At 43.6% G+C, this 16283-nt stretch overlaps 1 protein-coding gene across 1 annotated transcript in view; it reads left to right on the top strand.

Moving 5' to 3' along the window:
* Positions 1 to 16283, top strand: part of LOC137631016 (testis-expressed protein 9-like) — a 104846-nt gene that overhangs the window by 74956 nt on the left and 13607 nt on the right. The window contains exons 6-7 of the mRNA XM_068362563.1: positions 6262 to 6396; positions 12216 to 12319. Of these exons, the coding sequence (XP_068218664.1) occupies positions 6262 to 6396; positions 12216 to 12296 (216 nt within the window). The 3' untranslated portion in view covers positions 12297 to 12319. The remainder of the gene's footprint in view (positions 1 to 6261; positions 6397 to 12215; positions 12320 to 16283) is intronic.

The raw sequence follows: 16283 nt of genomic DNA, 5'->3' as shown, positions 1-16283 counted from the left end.
GGAGCTCCAGCGGCGTCTGCCTCTTTTAGGACGGCCTACTCAGCGTCCAGGAGAGGGCGTTCAGGCCGTTCCTCCAGAAGGAGATAGAGTGGGAGGCCCCCTACTCCTGCCCAAGCCTCAGGTTGGGGGATGCCTCAGACATTTTTGGCAAGCATGGAAGGCCCACGGTGCGGAACCCTGGACAGTATCCGTACTGAAGGAAGGTTACAGACTGCCATTCCTAGCAGAACCTCCTCCTCTGATTCCAGCCAGCCGGGCGGAGTGGCTAGCACCCAAGGACCCCTTGAAGAGGGCGACCCTTCAGGAGGAAGTATCCGCAATGTTGGAAAAAGGTGCGGTGGAAACGGTCCTACATCCGGGCCCAGGCTTCTACAGTCGTCTCTTTCTGGTGGAGAAAGCGACGGGGCGTTGGAGACCGGTGATAGACCTGTCAGCCCTCAACAAGTTTGTGTGCAAGACCGACTTCAAAATGGACACCCCTAAGTCGGTCCTGCAGTCCTTGAGGGAAGGGGACTTCATGATGTCCATAGACCTCAGGGACGCGTATTTTCAAATCCCTATCCACCCCTCAAGCAGGAAGTTTCTCCGGGTGAAGTGGGGTTCCCAGATCCTGCAGTTCAAGACCCTCTGCTTCGGATTGTCAACAGCGCCCCAGGTATTCACGAGAGTCTTCACGACAGTCTCTGTGTGGGCTCACGAGCGGGGTATTCGCCTCATTCGATACCTGGACGACTGGTTACTCCTTTCCTCCTCAGAGGAAGTTTTGAAGGAGCAGGGTGTAAAACTAATACAATTCTGCAAAGTTCTGGGTATCACGATCAACCTGGAGAAATTGAATCTTTCTCCCTCCACCAGGATGACTTACTTGGGGATGGTGCTGGACTCCCACCTAGTGAGAGCCTTTCCGTCGGAAGAACGGTTGAACAGCCTAGAACAGATCCTCTAGCCTTTCCTTTCGGGACAGCCCAGGAGAGCCAAGGACTGGCAGAGGTTGATAGGTCACCTAGTGTCATTAGAGAAACTGGTTCCCCAAGGGAGGCTCAGACTCAGGAGCGTCCAATGGAACCTGAAGGGGCTCTGGAGCCAAGTGGATTTGCCCTACAAGTTAATTCCCGTCCTTCCGGAGGCAAAACACTCCCTGGAGTGGTGGCAATGTTGGCTGAATACTTTCAAGGGGATGCCCTTCGCAACTGAGCCCCCCGAGATGCTTCTCTTCACAGATGCCTCCAAAGAGGGGTGGGGAGCACATCTCCTCAACAAGTCAGCAAGAGGATCTTGGACGGACGAAGAGAAAGATCAACACATCAACGTCCTAGAGATGAAGGCGGTCCGAGAAGCGTGCCTACAGTTCGTAGATCTTCTGAGGGGAAACACAGTGGCGTTGATGTGCGACAACGCCACTGTAGTAGCGTACATAAAGAAACACGGAGGTCTAAAATCGAAGGAGTTGTGCGATCTCGCGTTGGAGATCCTGGATTGGGCCGAGTCAGAACAAATCGGGATTTCAGCAAGGTTCATTCCAGGCAAAAGGAATGTCCTAGCCGACGGGCTCAGCAGGATAGGCCAAGTAGTGGGTACCGAGTGGTCTCTTCTCCCAGGAGTGGCCAGGCTCATCATTCAGAAATGGGGTTCGCCGGTGATGGATCTCTTTGCAACCAGACTGAACGCACAACTCCCCATATTTTGTTCTCCTGTCCCAGACCCAAAAGCAGCGTTGGAGGACGCTTCTCAACACAAATGGGACAACCTCGACGTGTACGCTTTTCCTCCCTTCGCATTGATCAGGCAAGTGCTCAACAGAGTAAGGGCGGCTCAAAACTTAAGGACGACTTTGGTAGCGCCCTGGTGGCCGGAGAGAGAGTGGTTCGCGGATCTAAGAGATCTAGCATGTCTTCCCCCGTGGCCTCTGCCCGACAGACCGGACCTACTACGGCAACCACACTTCCAAAGGTTCCACGACAATCCTCGGTCGCTTCGCCTTCACGCTCGGAGACTATCGAGTGACTCCTGAGGAAGGAAGGATATTCGGCAGGAACAGCTGAAAAGATGTCGCGTTATCTGAGGCGATCTTCAGCAGCGTTCTACCAGGCAAAATGGGCTACTTTCACGAAATGGTGTGCCTCAAAGAACATCAAGCCTCTAAAAGCCTCGGTTCCGGATATTGCGGATTTCCTCATGCACCTCAGAGACGGGGTGGGCATGTCAATACCGGCCATCAAAGGAGTCCGTGCAGCCTTAGGCCAAGTTTTCCTCCTGAAGGGCATTGATCTGGGCTCCTCTAGGCACATCTCTATGCTCTCCAGGAGCTTCGAACAAGCATGCCCTCCGCAAGCCTCCAGGGTACCGCAGTGGGACGTGGCATGAGTATTGAAAATGTTAAGTGAACCACCGTTCGAACCCCTGAAGGACATAGTGGACAGGGATCTCACTCTCAAGACGGTCTTCTTGTTGGCCTTGGCCCCGGCTAAGAGAGTAGGAGAAATCCATGGGTTGTCCTACGAAGTCTCTCATTCGAAGGGGTGGCGGGAGCTCTCCTTCAGGTTCGTCCCTTCTTTTGTAGCAAAAACACAGAATCCAGCGGTCTGGGACCCTAAGTTCGAGGGCTTCTCAATGCCGGCTATTCCTCGGACAGGGAATCCAGAAGATTTGAAGCTGTGCCCCGTCAGAGCCGTGAGGAAATACCTTGAGAGGACGGCTAATCTCCGCCCTGGTATCAAAAATCTTTTTGTCTCTACGGGTGCAACGAAAAAGCAGGTATCTAAGAATACCATCTCCTTTTGGCTAAGACAAGTGATTGTCAGGGCCTATAGCAATGCGGGTCTTCCCCTGACAAGTAATCCCAGGCCCCATGACATTAGGGGTCTAAGTACATCTCTGGCTTTTGAGAGGAACATGGCGGTGGCCCAGATCCTTAGAGCAAGCACCTGTTCGAACCAGTCGACCTTCACAACGCATTACCTCAATGATTGCTCGAGGAAATCTTTAGACGGTTTCTCTATTGGAAGAGTCATCTCCGCGCTCCAAGTGATTTAACGGTGAAGCCCCAGGTTCAATCGTGGGTAGCAAGACCAAGAGACACAGGTTCGTTCCTTTTCACCCTTGTCCCTTTTTCCTTTCCCTACTCGGAGATAGCCCCAGATACAACCTGCAAAAGACACGTCTTCACAACTTCGCCACAGGACTCAGCATCATGGAATTTTTTAAAGGGTGAGCTCTTTGTGTAGTTTTTCCCTATGTTTCGTTTTCCGGATATCTTAGAACCTAGTTTCCCACCTAGGTTCCTGGTCGCCCGATTATCTTGGTCTAGAGTTCAGGAAGACACTCCCACCTCCTAAAGTGTAAGTCTCCTAAGAAAGTAGTTCGAGGTAAGTCTCTGTGTTGGAACAAATCACAAATATTAAGTAATTTGTATTTTTCCTAACATACTTACAGAGAACTACTTTCGGGTAATGGCCCTCCCTTCCTTCCCCGAGTGCATTACTGACCCTTAAGACATTTTGTACCATCCAGGAACTTACTGAGGAGCGAGACCCAAGATAACACGCGACCTGGCTCGGGACTAGCCTCAGGGCACGTATCCTTACGACTGGGTTAGTCCTCATAGAAAACGGAAGTAGGGTAAACTACACAAAACTCTGGTCGGTTGAGAGGAGATTCCAGGTACCTCCTAAGAAAGTAGTTCTCGGTAAGTATGTTAAGAAAAATCCATTATTACTTAAAATTTGTGATTTTCTTTGATGAAAAGAAAAGAGGTTTATAGTATACAGTAGTGCATGCCCTAGTGTGATGTGTTTTGATATAGAATGGACTATCAGTTAAGATTTGTTCTTACAAAAATACAAACCTTTTGTCCTCTAAGATAGGGAATATCTTCAGTGTAAGCTAGAATTGCCCCTAAATTCATTAATGAGGTATCTAACGAGAGGTGATATACATGGCGAAGTATTCCCCACATACCTTTTTGTTAAAGACTTCACTTTTGTCTTTAGCTAAATTGAATGTGGTTGCACTGTTGCGACCTTACTAGAGTCTTTATTCTTTGTCTCATACCTTTGAGAAAGTGCATGATTGTTTGAGTTTATGTTTCTGATTATGGATGATACACAATTTCTCAAATGTGAAGGGGAAAGGGTAGGCATTGCAACTGGTTTAGGTTAAGCAGCTTTTGACCCACACTCTCTCTGTTTCTTGTATTGGGCATTATTGTTCACAGTTATCCTCATGTTCTGAGAACAAGTTGTGGCCTCCTATCCAGTGGCAGGTTTACGCTTTGAGGAGGAAGAAGAAGGCTAAGTCCTGTGTGGTGTCAGGTTTGGCAACACTCAAGATAATACCCAAGAATCTTTATTGCTCCTTTCTATCTTCATTGAGTTCATCTGCTGCTGAGGCTTCTATGCATACACTTGTGGCTTGGTTTACGAAGAGTGGCAGGAGTGGGGAAATCTTGGGTTTAAGTCAGCAACTTTTTGAAGTGTTGGTTGAGAGTGGAGTTACCCTGTGATTACAAAAACTCAGTAGGTTCTGGAAGCTCTCCTGTAGCCATGCAAACTGCTGCTGATGAATTTGACCTAAGGAAGGCTTGCCTTTATGGAGGTCTAGCAGGTCGGCTCTTGAAATCTTTTGTTGAGTGAGCTGGTAGCTAATGCTACCTCACCCCTAATGTTCCTAGTGCTAGTAGCCTCAGTGGTGACCCGAGTGATTGCAGGTTTGATACCAGTGCCAGTGACCCTATTGGTGATCCCAGAAGTGTGCTCAAAACCCAAGAGATCGGTAAATAGACTTCCGTACATGTGATTGTGGCCAAAAGGGCAAAACGATGCTCCTGCATTAGTCATTGTAGTACTGAGGCCTAATGTTGGGTGTAAGAAAATCTTTAGGGCCTTAAAACCTGTTTGTTTAGCCCCATGTGCCCATCTACTCTGTGCCAATTGCTTCAGTGCTGTGCACACCCATCTTTGTATCACCCCTGTGCTTGTTATCCCTGTTCCTGTACCCCTGCTCCTATGGCTGTGAACCCAATACCCTGTGTTTGTGTTGTGAGTTCCAGTGAGTGTGTTTACAACTTCCCCTGTGACAGTATTCCCCAGTGTTATGGTTCCTGTTGCAGCAACCCATGTGGTTTCTCCCCTTGGGAGCTTTATTGTTGATGGTTGCCTAGACCTAACTTCTCTGCTTATGGAGCATTAACCCTTTCACTAAGAGGCTGCGGATCCACTGCTTAAGCTGTGTATGAGATTTGTCACCATTGGATATACATGATCACTGTATAATAACTTACATTTCCATGTTTATTTGTTTTACTGCTGATTACATAATAAATATTTCAGAAGTTTACTTTATCTTTCAATGTATTTCACTATAAACAACCAAAATATTTTTTCCATTCATTGCGAAGTGATTACCACGCCTCAAGTCCTGACTAAAGACAAGTGACTTTGTGACGCTCACCTCACCTCGCAGATGCCTAGGTGGGTAACATGGTGCAATCATACATTGCTGCCATACCCACCAGTTTTCTTCTATTGGTCGTAACAAAGCACACGCCAAACACTTAACTTTAAAATATCTCAGGTTTTTGTAGTCAGGAAATATAAAAATTATTTTTAAAATTTGTAGTTTTGTACTAGCAAAATAGCACATGCATATTTATAGATGAACATTCAATTTTAAGAAGCCCTTATAATTTGATTAAATTGGAGAGGTGGTTCCTCTACCATTACAGAATTACCTCTTCATGTTCTCATCTTTTTTTTTTTTTTATTGAAATAAAGCCTTCCATTTCATGAATGCCATTTTTTCCATTAGCTTTTCCTATATATGTTCTGATTTATATTCAGTCAATCCACTTTATTTGCTTTAGAACTTATAAAGTCCTATGTAGTTTTCATTTTTATTTATAATTTTTTGCTGTACTGTTTTTATCTTAGAAAAGTGTAATGATTGTGTAAAACGGTAAAATTTTGAGCAGCAAGAAACTCATTACTGTACTTCTGACTACTTTTGTAACTTCTGGAGAGATCCATCCTTCTGTTGTTCCATCCTAGTTAGTAGATAGAGGGGTGGACAGTAACTTGTGAATCACTAAGGGCCCCATTACACTGACAGTATCAGCTGGAAGTCCTCAATTACAATATATAAGAGTGGTGGATGATCCCTGAACTGTCTTTAGTTCTAATTACTTATCCATGAAAGTATTCTTTTGTGAAGAATATTGATTTGTATTTCATGTACGGTTACATACTTGTTTATAATTCCTTTCAGGATGAACTGGATGAGCTGAGAAGTACGCAGTCAAGTAACAGTGCTCGAATAAAAGACTTGGAAAGGCAGCAGAGGAACTATTGTGCTCTAGTGAAAAAGCAGGAATTATTGATTAGAGTACTCAATGAACAAAAGGTAAATTACTTTTAGAAATATTCTGTGTAATGTATTTATGTGGAAACAATCTCATTTGTCAAGCAATTTTCTTGGAATGCTGTACAATGTTGTAGACATTATACTTGACATATCCAAATCCCTACGTTTGATACTTATCTTTTAGCCCAATGTACTTTATTGTGAAATGAGGCATCAGAAGAAAGCAAAATGCTCTTGAATTTTCATTTAGTCCGTGATTATGCAAACATATTTTAGAATTGGTATAAAGGTTAATGTTAGACAGACAAGAAATGTTACAGCCACGTTCTACTTGCAATTTCAGAATAAAACTTGAGAGTTGGTTTAGTGTTTAAGAGATTACACAGATATAATAAAGAAATAAAAAACACCAAAATATTTGAGTACTGTACTAGGCATTTTTTTGGTACAAACCATCTCTTACAAATATAGAGGTGTGATGGATTTATTTCATGCATGGAATGTGCAGTTAGAGATGAACAATAATTCTAGAGTAAAACATACCTCCTTTTTAACTCTATTCAGGATAGTATAATAATGAACACCAAATGAAAACATGAACCATTTTTGCCTATTAATTAATTGCAGAAATATTTAAATTTCTTTCCAAAAATTCATGTAACCTCAGAAATATTGTGAAATTTTTTATCAGATATTTTCAGTAGCTTTTATAAAATGTTACCTCTGTCAGAGATGTAAGAATTCACTTGATCTATCAAAAATTATTCAAGAGAGGCAGCTCTGTAACAAACATTATAACAAACATGTGTCATGACAACAAAGAAAATGATAATTGTTCCTATGAGTCATACAAACCTTCATCCATTGATTAGGAGGATTATTTTGGCACGAGATGGAATTGGTTATTGAAATGGATAACGAGCAGTTATCTGTATAGAGAGGGTGCGGGGCAGGAAGCCCCACCCCTGTCCAGTTGGCTATCAAATTTGCTTCGACCGTTGTGGCATATGGACGTACTGCAATGCTTACCAAACCAAAACTGTTGATTCTTTTTCTTTAATTGTGTGGTTGATGAATACATTAATGGAATGGAAACATGAACTTCATGTTTGCCAGGGAAGAGGTAGACGCTGCAACTGCTTCATGGTGAAGCCGGCTGTAGATCTGCACTCCCTCTTTGCTTCAGTTGGGGCATATCTGTTCGCAGGTTTCCCCTTGTACAGAGTGTCGATCGTGGCCTTTGGTGAAGTGGCAGGTGTATGCCCTGAAGGGGAAGAAACACACAACGCCTAAGAGGACACCAGTGAAGGTATCCACAGCCTCTATCTCCTTAGGGTTGTGTCTCCTGCTGCTGCCCCTGCGCTTATGCCTTGGGATCGGTTCCTAGGAGTTCGCTGCTGGTGTCAGGAGAGCGCGGATCGACATAGTGCTTTTCAGGCTTTTTTTGGTGCACTGGGAACCCCAAGTGTTTGCTGTTTCCCTTCAGAGGCTGAAGGATCTTCTGTTATGACCATTCAGGCTGTTGGTTGACGAAGAGATTGACCTAAGGAAGTCTTGAGCTTCCTTAGGTCTTTCAGGTAGGCCCTCCATGACTGTTTTGAGGAAAGTGGTAGCCAAGGCTACCTCTCCTCAGTCCCCCTATGCAGGTTTGTTATCCTCTGGCTCCTGTGGTACCACTGTTAAAAGCGGTGGTGAATCCCCAGGTGTTAGGGAATTCGGTGGTCGGTAAGTTGGGTTTGGTTGCCCCCACCCTGGCTGGCAAGATGCAGCCCCGGGCCCAGCAAAGGTAAGGGTAAACGTAAGAATAGTGTTGCCGTCCATGGTGGGGCCTTGTGAGTGTGCTTTCCCCTTCCCCTGTGACAGTGTGCCCCAGTGTTGTGGCTTTTGTTGGAGCAACCTGTATGGTTTTTCCCCCTAAGGGGAGTGTCGTCGTCGGTGGTCACTCAGACCTCGACCACTTTTCTTCCAGAGCCAAGAATAGGAAACATTTTTCTTCCTCATCCCCCTCCTTGTCATTGCCTGACTTCAATTCCAAGTCTTCTCAGCTGAAGAGGAAGGAGAGGAGAATGGAAGGACAGGGCTCCCCATAATACCACCTCTTTTGGGAGGGGTGGACGGTACCCGTGTGGTTCTTGCCAGGTCTTGGTATCCTGGCTACCTTGGTATCTGTCTGCCAGGAGAGAGAGGTGTATGGTCTCTTACGCAGTCTGTTCCAAGGTTGATGGAGGAGCCGCTGTGACCTCCATCTCCCTTCCTTCTTGGACATGGGATGCTTGCTCCTCCATCTTTCGAAGAGTGAATCTCGATAGAAAAGATGGTACCATTCAACGTCATACTCAAGCACAAGCGCATTTTAGTAGATGAAGAATGTTGGGCAATAGGGTCAGAACCCCATGCCTTTATGCACAAGGCCGTGGTTGACCGTGTGTGCCTCACCGTGTGCTAGTCTCGGGGACTCTGGAATGTGGTCCAAAGCCCATGGAAGGTGACTACCTTGAGTCGGAAATTTCATTTATGAAGGTCCTTGCACTCATTTATATTAGTGCAGTGCCCTGGGGGGAGGCATCTGTGGCTTCACCTTTGGGGAGGACTTCGGTAATGAATCGACACTTCGATGCTCAAGGATTGAAGCCCTCTTTAGAGTTTCTCTGGTCGGATCTTTTGGACATGGCTTTGAACCAAGTGGGTAATCAGATCTGTAGATCTGAGAATTCTCTCCTTTTTAGCAGGTCAAATAAGATATTGCCAACCTTACTTTCTAGACAGTGGAGGTTCAACACGCCAGAGAACTCTACAAGTAAACCCATCAGTTTGCCCTCTGAGAGTCTTACAGCAGAAGTCATATCCTTCTTGGTATCTGAGTCATTAGCCATAGAGCTTTGACCTGCCTCTCTCCATGCTGTGTCCTGACTTGACCAGTAGTTGGGTGCAGTGACGTACTTCGCAAAGTTGACAGTGTTATTAACCCCAGAAGCTTTGGAAAAGAACAAGATCCTTGTGCTATCTATGGGGGAAGGCAGTCATAGCAAACTTTTGGGCTAACTGGGTTTTGAAGAGGTGGGATGTTATAGTTTCTAGCTTCTCAAAACAGGTTATCCCTGAGGTGGTGTCAATGTTGAGGAACTTATTGGTGTGGCGTGCCATGTCTCTCCTGCTGGAGAGTTATATGCAGGCAGCAGTGGGAGTCATGGAGGACTGCTTTTGAGGACTCACTGAACCACTAAGCTGTTGCCTTCAAGGGCTCGGGCTCTTCGAAGGGAGTAGCATCCAAACCATTGAGTTCGGTTAGATATCGTGTTCCACAACGTCCATGACCTCTTCTTGAAAAAAAGCCTGTGCTTACACAGCCTTAAAGGAATTTTGGTGGAGGGAAGAGGGGAAGGAGAGGGAAACACTTGAATTAGGCATTCCCCTCTCTTCTCCTGGCAAGAGTATGGGATGGCTTATCTCCTCACTGGGCAATATATCAGAGGCTTGAGGCTGAATCTTAGGTGATTAGTATCCTTTGGGACTGCTACTTATCTTTTCTAGACCTCTGGTCCCTCCTATCTCTAGTTCCATTTGATTTCTCGATAGTACACCCAACATCGCCGAAGGCCCTGGCCTTGCGGGCAGAGGTGGGAGCGATATGAGGAAAAACGCACTTTGATGTCATTCGAGACAGATCTCTGAGTTTCTACAGTCAGCTCTTCCTTGTGGAAAAGGTGACATAGGACTGGAGACTGGTCATCGACCTCTCTCTTCTGAATAAGTTTGTGCGCCAAACAAAGTTCAGAATTAAAACAGTACTGCCTGTGCTTTCTTCCATCAGAGAGGTAGACCCGGTCATCGACCTCTCCGCTGAACAAGTTTTTGCGTCAAATAAAGTTCAGAATGGAAACTGCGGTCTACGCCGTCTTCCATCAGAGAGGGAGACCTCAGGCTTTTAGTAGAAGAGGACAACCTGTTCATCAGACCAGGGCTCAAAGTCAGAGTTACTGCCCCACACTCACGTCCAAGAGAAACTATTGTTGGGCCAAGTGTTGAAGGCAGGTGTCTGAAAGCGGCAGACACCCTTCACTGCCTTTTACCCTTAAGTCCCTTGACACCTTTATGGGTGGAACTGTGGTGGCTGCTCAAGCAAATGTGTAATCAGCCCAACTCCCACATGAGACAAGGATGCAACTTGTCTATGGTAACATTTTGCACGTAAATCGGGAATGAAAGGTAGTTTAACTAGTTCCTTTTCTACATTCTTCTACCCCTGTCTTGGGGTCAGCAGTTTAGGTGTTACAAGCCGGTTGGACCAGATGCTGGTAAGTTACACTTCCGAGCCCCATCTTATGTAACCAAAGATGTATGTCTCCCCATTCCCCATGCGAGGTGGGGGATGATGAATCTGATACCAACTCATTATTCATTAACTTGGTATTTGATTTTACCATCCCTTTCAGGGGTATGGTTTCTCTTTGCATGATACGGTACAATATTTTGGATGACCTAGAACCGATAAATTGTACAACCCAGGGTCTGTTAGTTTCTCATCTTTATGTTAAACAGATAAGAGGGTGACAGTATCCTAGCCGTGCTTCTCCACTGATCAAGCCTGAAACACTTTCAAGGAAGATACAGAACCTTCCAAATTTAGTTCCAAGGGGGTTTCCAAACCTCTAAGCAGCAAGTCTCCCTAATTAAAGCATGACGGTTTGTATTACACGTAGGAAGAAATAAGAAATTTTAAAAGTAATTTAACTTCCCTCCTCAAACCAGCCCTATAAGTCCTTGGCTGAAGTATCAAAAAGGAGTGACAACCGACTGGAAAGGGGATGGGGCTTCTCACCCCACCCCCCTCTCTAGTCATATAACTGCTCGTTACTCATTTCAATGACCAATATTCACACATATCCTTGGCTTGTCACAGTAGCATCAGCCCAAGATTGAAACCTTAACATGACTAGTAGGACTTCTTTGGAATCAGCAAGGGACGGGTAATTATTAGAACTTGGAGATAACAAAATTGGGCATATAGGTTACCATAAAGAATTAGTAGGGTTGTGTTAGAACATAGACTCGCATGTAAGTTTATATTTTGATGATGATTGACTGTAAGAAAAAGACACAATAATCATGTACAATTACTTTTTTGGTGCTTACTGATTGGATCCTGTAGGATTTTTGTTACTAATCTCAGTATGAAAATATGGTTCATTTTTAAAAATAATTTTTAATAGACAAACATTTTCGAGACCCATGGCTGTCAATTGTCTGCTATACAAGTACTGTATGGATAATGAGTAATATCATATGCAGCAAATAGTCAGTGGTCTCCATGATGTAACTAGCATTATTGGCATTAATATTTTTTTCTGCACTTTTGTTCATTTTGAAGTTACTATGGCTCTGCTTGATGTTTGCTATGACGACTCAATTTTTTCCTTGTCTCTTAGAAACAGATCTGTTGTTTTATGCATGTTTGCTGAGTCCATCATCTTACCACCATTTAGTGTTACATACAAACCCTTACTGTACTTCAGTTCCCTGTGATATTTACCTCTGATGTGCAATGACATTCCTGTGGAAAGTCCTTAATCCAACTGAAAATTGATTTAAGTAAGGTATATGCTGAAATTCAATCTGTCATAACTTATTATTTTATTGATAAAATTGATAAATATGTTTTATGTTTCATTCATGGGTCATTAGTAAGTTTTGGGGGATTCTTAAAATCATTAAAGAGTAAAGACATTCCAAGCATGTTAGTTTTAGCTATGATTTTTTTCATTGTTAAGAATGAATGAATAGAGGATGGCCATTAATTTTACAGTCGTCTACATAAAATACACTACAGTAAAATTACTTACTCTGTTTTTTATTGACAGATAAATATTGGAGTAGCCAAGACAGCAGCTTGTTTAGAAGAAAAGTTCTTGTCTATTTTAACTCCATTGCAGCCTCCATGAAACAGATCCTCCATAACTAATAGGTAAAATACATCTTGCATAACTTTTAACATTTTATACAATTAGTAACACTCAGATTATTTTATCCATCATAAACCTATCACAGACGCATCAATCTTTTGCTTTGTGAACGAAAGAAAAGCAGGACTCAGTGGTAGATAGCTGAGCAAATGCACATTGAGACTGAGAGTAGCCTTATCAGATTAACTTAGTAAACTCACTTTTCTTGTATCTGCCAAGCTACTTAAAGCTCATAAGAAGATTGCCTTCAGTTGATAATTTAATCTTTAGTTATTTTTTATTACAACTCATCAGTTATATTGTAGCACTATTCACAGTCTTGAATGTCCCTAAACACGCACTATCTTTGGTCTTTAAGCATAAGAGTGATTGTTCTTGATTGCACCATTTGGACTTACCTGTAGGTTTAAAATATCCTCACCCATAGTTCATGTGTCTGTAGTACTGTTAAAACCATCTTGGCAATAATCTCATTACCTTTTCACTTTGGAATCTTCACTATTTAATCATCTCAGTTTTAAAACTTTGTTCCTACACAAAATACAAACCTTATATTCCTTACCTAGAAGAAATCAGCGCAAGTTGGCATACTGCTATAAAAACTTTTAACGAAGTGTCAAGAACATTTCCGGTTGTTACTAATGGTAGCCGGGAGAAGCACCAGCTCCGGCTGGCTATTACCTTCTTCAATTTTATCTCAGCCTTGATTGAAGACAGATGTCTCCTTCCACGTTCCTAACTGCCTTTGGCAAAATGAAACTTTTACTTTTGGTTTTATTCTGGTTATGACACATTAGCATCTCAGGGGTATTGTCCTCGAGTTAGAAACTTCATTAATATCATGACTCCATTGACTCTTTACTTCCTTGGAGTTAGACTTGCCTGATGTCTGAAGATCAGATTACCTGTATGCCGATCCATCAAATGCATTCGAGTAACATGCGTCCAGGCGCGTTCTATTGATTCACCATTTTCAGCTTTGCTTACTGGAAGTAGTTACTTCGCAGGATGTTCGCTTAACAAGCTACCTCTCGGTGCTTTCAAGTTTCTTATGTTTCAGACGCGAGAGCACTTTAGCCTTTTGGAGCTCCTAGGAGATATTGGCAACTGTATTAGTGGCTGATGGTGCTGAAGGTGAAAGCTAGCCTTTCACTTTAGAGTTTTTCTTAAAGCAAGCGATCTCTCAATGCCTTGCGAGCCAGGCTCACAATGTGACTCTAGCTTATAGCGTTGTATGCTCGATTTAATTGTTTTCTCCCCAGATTTGATGCAGATGAACGGTCTCAGCTAGGACCCAACACTGAATCTAAAGGCTAGGCGAAGGTGAGACATCGCACACCTTCCCCTTTTCTGCTGTGAATAGGAGTGTCTGTACCTTTAAAGAGCAACTCTCCTCTGTCAGGAGGGAGTTAAGGAGCTCAATTGTTAACAGATTCCTTTGGGACCATAAAGCAGAATATGAGCTCACTGTGGCCCCTAGGTTAGGAGAGCGATCTCATGCATCAATCAGCAGCACCATAGGCCAGGTAAAGGTAAAGTATATGCTTCTCATGAATCTAACCTTCTCCTCTGTGAGGGAGTGACTGAGCTCTTTATGCAGCCATTTCCACAAGACTTGTTCAGCTGATCTGTGAGCTCAGTATGGCAGATACTTTTGGAATATAGACAGGAGGTAATTGTTCCTCCAGGTATCGATATACCTGTACTATCCAGGTACTGTATAATGATTTTACCTCCGTGGTTCCTTCTGCGGAACTCTCTGGTGTGGCCCCAAGTCGAGTGGTATCCCATTCTTCTAGCTCATAGGTAGATTCTGAGAGACTTTATGATGGGGGTTGTATAGAATCTTTCTTGCCGGAACATTTTTCAGCAGATCATGGACTTCATCACCTGTCTTATGAAAAGCTACTCGGTAGTTTGGATCCCTCCTTCTTGTGGTAATGCTCCATGCTTGAAGGGAACATAGACTTTGGCTGGGGTGGTCCTTATCCTAAGGGCACAAACATTAAGGGGAGCACCCACAATGGGTATGGAGATATTACTTTTATCTATGGCTAAACATGTCACATGTGCCCCCAAGAAGTTTCTGGCGATAATTCTTATATATAAAGAAGCCATAGTGGTTTATTGATGATTATGTCATCCTAACTGCGTTGTCTTCAAAAGCAGACTATGTATGATTTTCTTGCGCATTGATTTTGGATAAATACAGCAATTTTTTCGTTATCTTCATACGTCTGGCAAACATATATCTTCAAGTCACCCACGTGGTAATAGAACACTGAAGTGTGTATAAGTGGCAGTTTTACGTTGTTTATGGTACTTAAAATTGGTAAAGGTGAAGTAGCAGCGTCAGTCATGTTGAATTAACGACAATCACTTGCAAAAACACCGAGCACAAAAATATTACAACTTGCGGGCAAGTCCAAAACAGAAGGATGACCTGGAGAGCGCGAGTAGTAGGTGTCGATGGGGTAGCCCAACTGTATTCTCTAGGGCCTGTCACGGCCCTGCCCTTTGATGAAGGGATTATCTAAATGGAAGACAGCCTGTGAATAGTGGTTTTCACACGCCCTTGTTAAATACACGACACCCACAAGGTGATCGCGCGAGGGTTGTAACCTCTGCATTCCATGCTTTTATCTTTCTCTAGTATATTTGGAAGATTTATATTAGAAAAGTGTAAAGAAGGACCCTTTTCACCGGGCATCACAGGTCTATCCCTCGAAATAGATTTTTCCTTCGTCAAAATCCCTTTTGTTTATTTTCCAAATATCGGGTATTTGATTAACTTTCCATAATGGCCAAACACAAAAGAAGGTCTTTAGCTGCCAGAAGGAGAAATGTGATCATGGCATCTCTATTTAGATGGGCAAAAAAGCGTCAAGTAGACGAGAGTGATGGCGAGTCTGGCAGCAGTGAAGTGATGATGGTGACGAGTGATCAGTACCCTTTATAGGGGGTTGGGGGGACTTGGGGCCATGCTTGCGGTAATGAGTAGAAATTGTATCAAGTAAGGAAGCTAGTTGTTCTTCAAGTAATTTAGACTAGTGCTAAATAAATATCAATAACGATATTTGCTAATGAAAGCTATAATGTTTTACTTTCCTTCATACTCTCATAGAATCTCATAGAAAAACTTTGACCATCGATATCTCAAAACTATATTTATTGACCTTCAAAACTATTTTTTCAATATTAAACTTAGCCGGTGATCATATAAGCTGTCAGCTCTGCTGCCCGACAGAAAAACCTAAGGACAAAATACGCCAGCGATCGCTATAAAGGTGGGGGTGTACATCAACAGCGCCATCTGTCGAGCAGGTACTCAAGTACTCCATGTAAACACAGAACCAATTTTCTCTCTGTCGTGCCACCGGCAAGACCTACTAAATACGCTGTTGCTTACTGGATTGATTTTCACAGATTTTGGTGAAGTACTCATTTCTAGTTATTAGCTTTCGCTTTGCAGAGGTTATCTTCAATACTTCCTTGCATTCTTTGATTGAATTTTGGATTATTTGTTGACGACTTGGATAGATTTTGAATTTCCCCTTTGACTAATTCAAGATGGCTGACCCTTCTCAAGTCCCTAAATACAGGAAGTGTAGTGCTAGGGACTGTTCAAGGCGTCTTCCGAAGGCCTCTATCGATCCGCACACCATTTGTTCCAATTGTCGGGGTAAATCCTGTCAATGGGAAGATCGGTGTGAGGAATGCGTTGGGCTTTCGGAATTCGATTTTCTCGAATTCCTTAAATATTCACGTAGGCTAGAGAGAGATAGAGTCAGGAGGAGTTCATCTCGCTCAGTTGATTTTCCCTCTCCCCATGCCCCACAACCTATTCCTTCCCCTGTAATGGTTGCTCCTGATCCCCCTTCTAGCACTCAACAACCTTCGATGGCAGATATGATGCGTACCATCCAGGCTCTGGGTGAGAGAGTCGAGTCTTTGGCGAGTGACCGT

Source organism: Palaemon carinicauda, chromosome 39 (genome assembly GCF_036898095.1).
Source record: "Palaemon carinicauda isolate YSFRI2023 chromosome 39, ASM3689809v2, whole genome shotgun sequence".
NCBI classification, from domain to species: Eukaryota; Metazoa; Arthropoda; class Malacostraca; order Decapoda; family Palaemonidae; genus Palaemon; species Palaemon carinicauda.
This window is presented reverse-complemented; position numbering and strand designations above follow the sequence as displayed.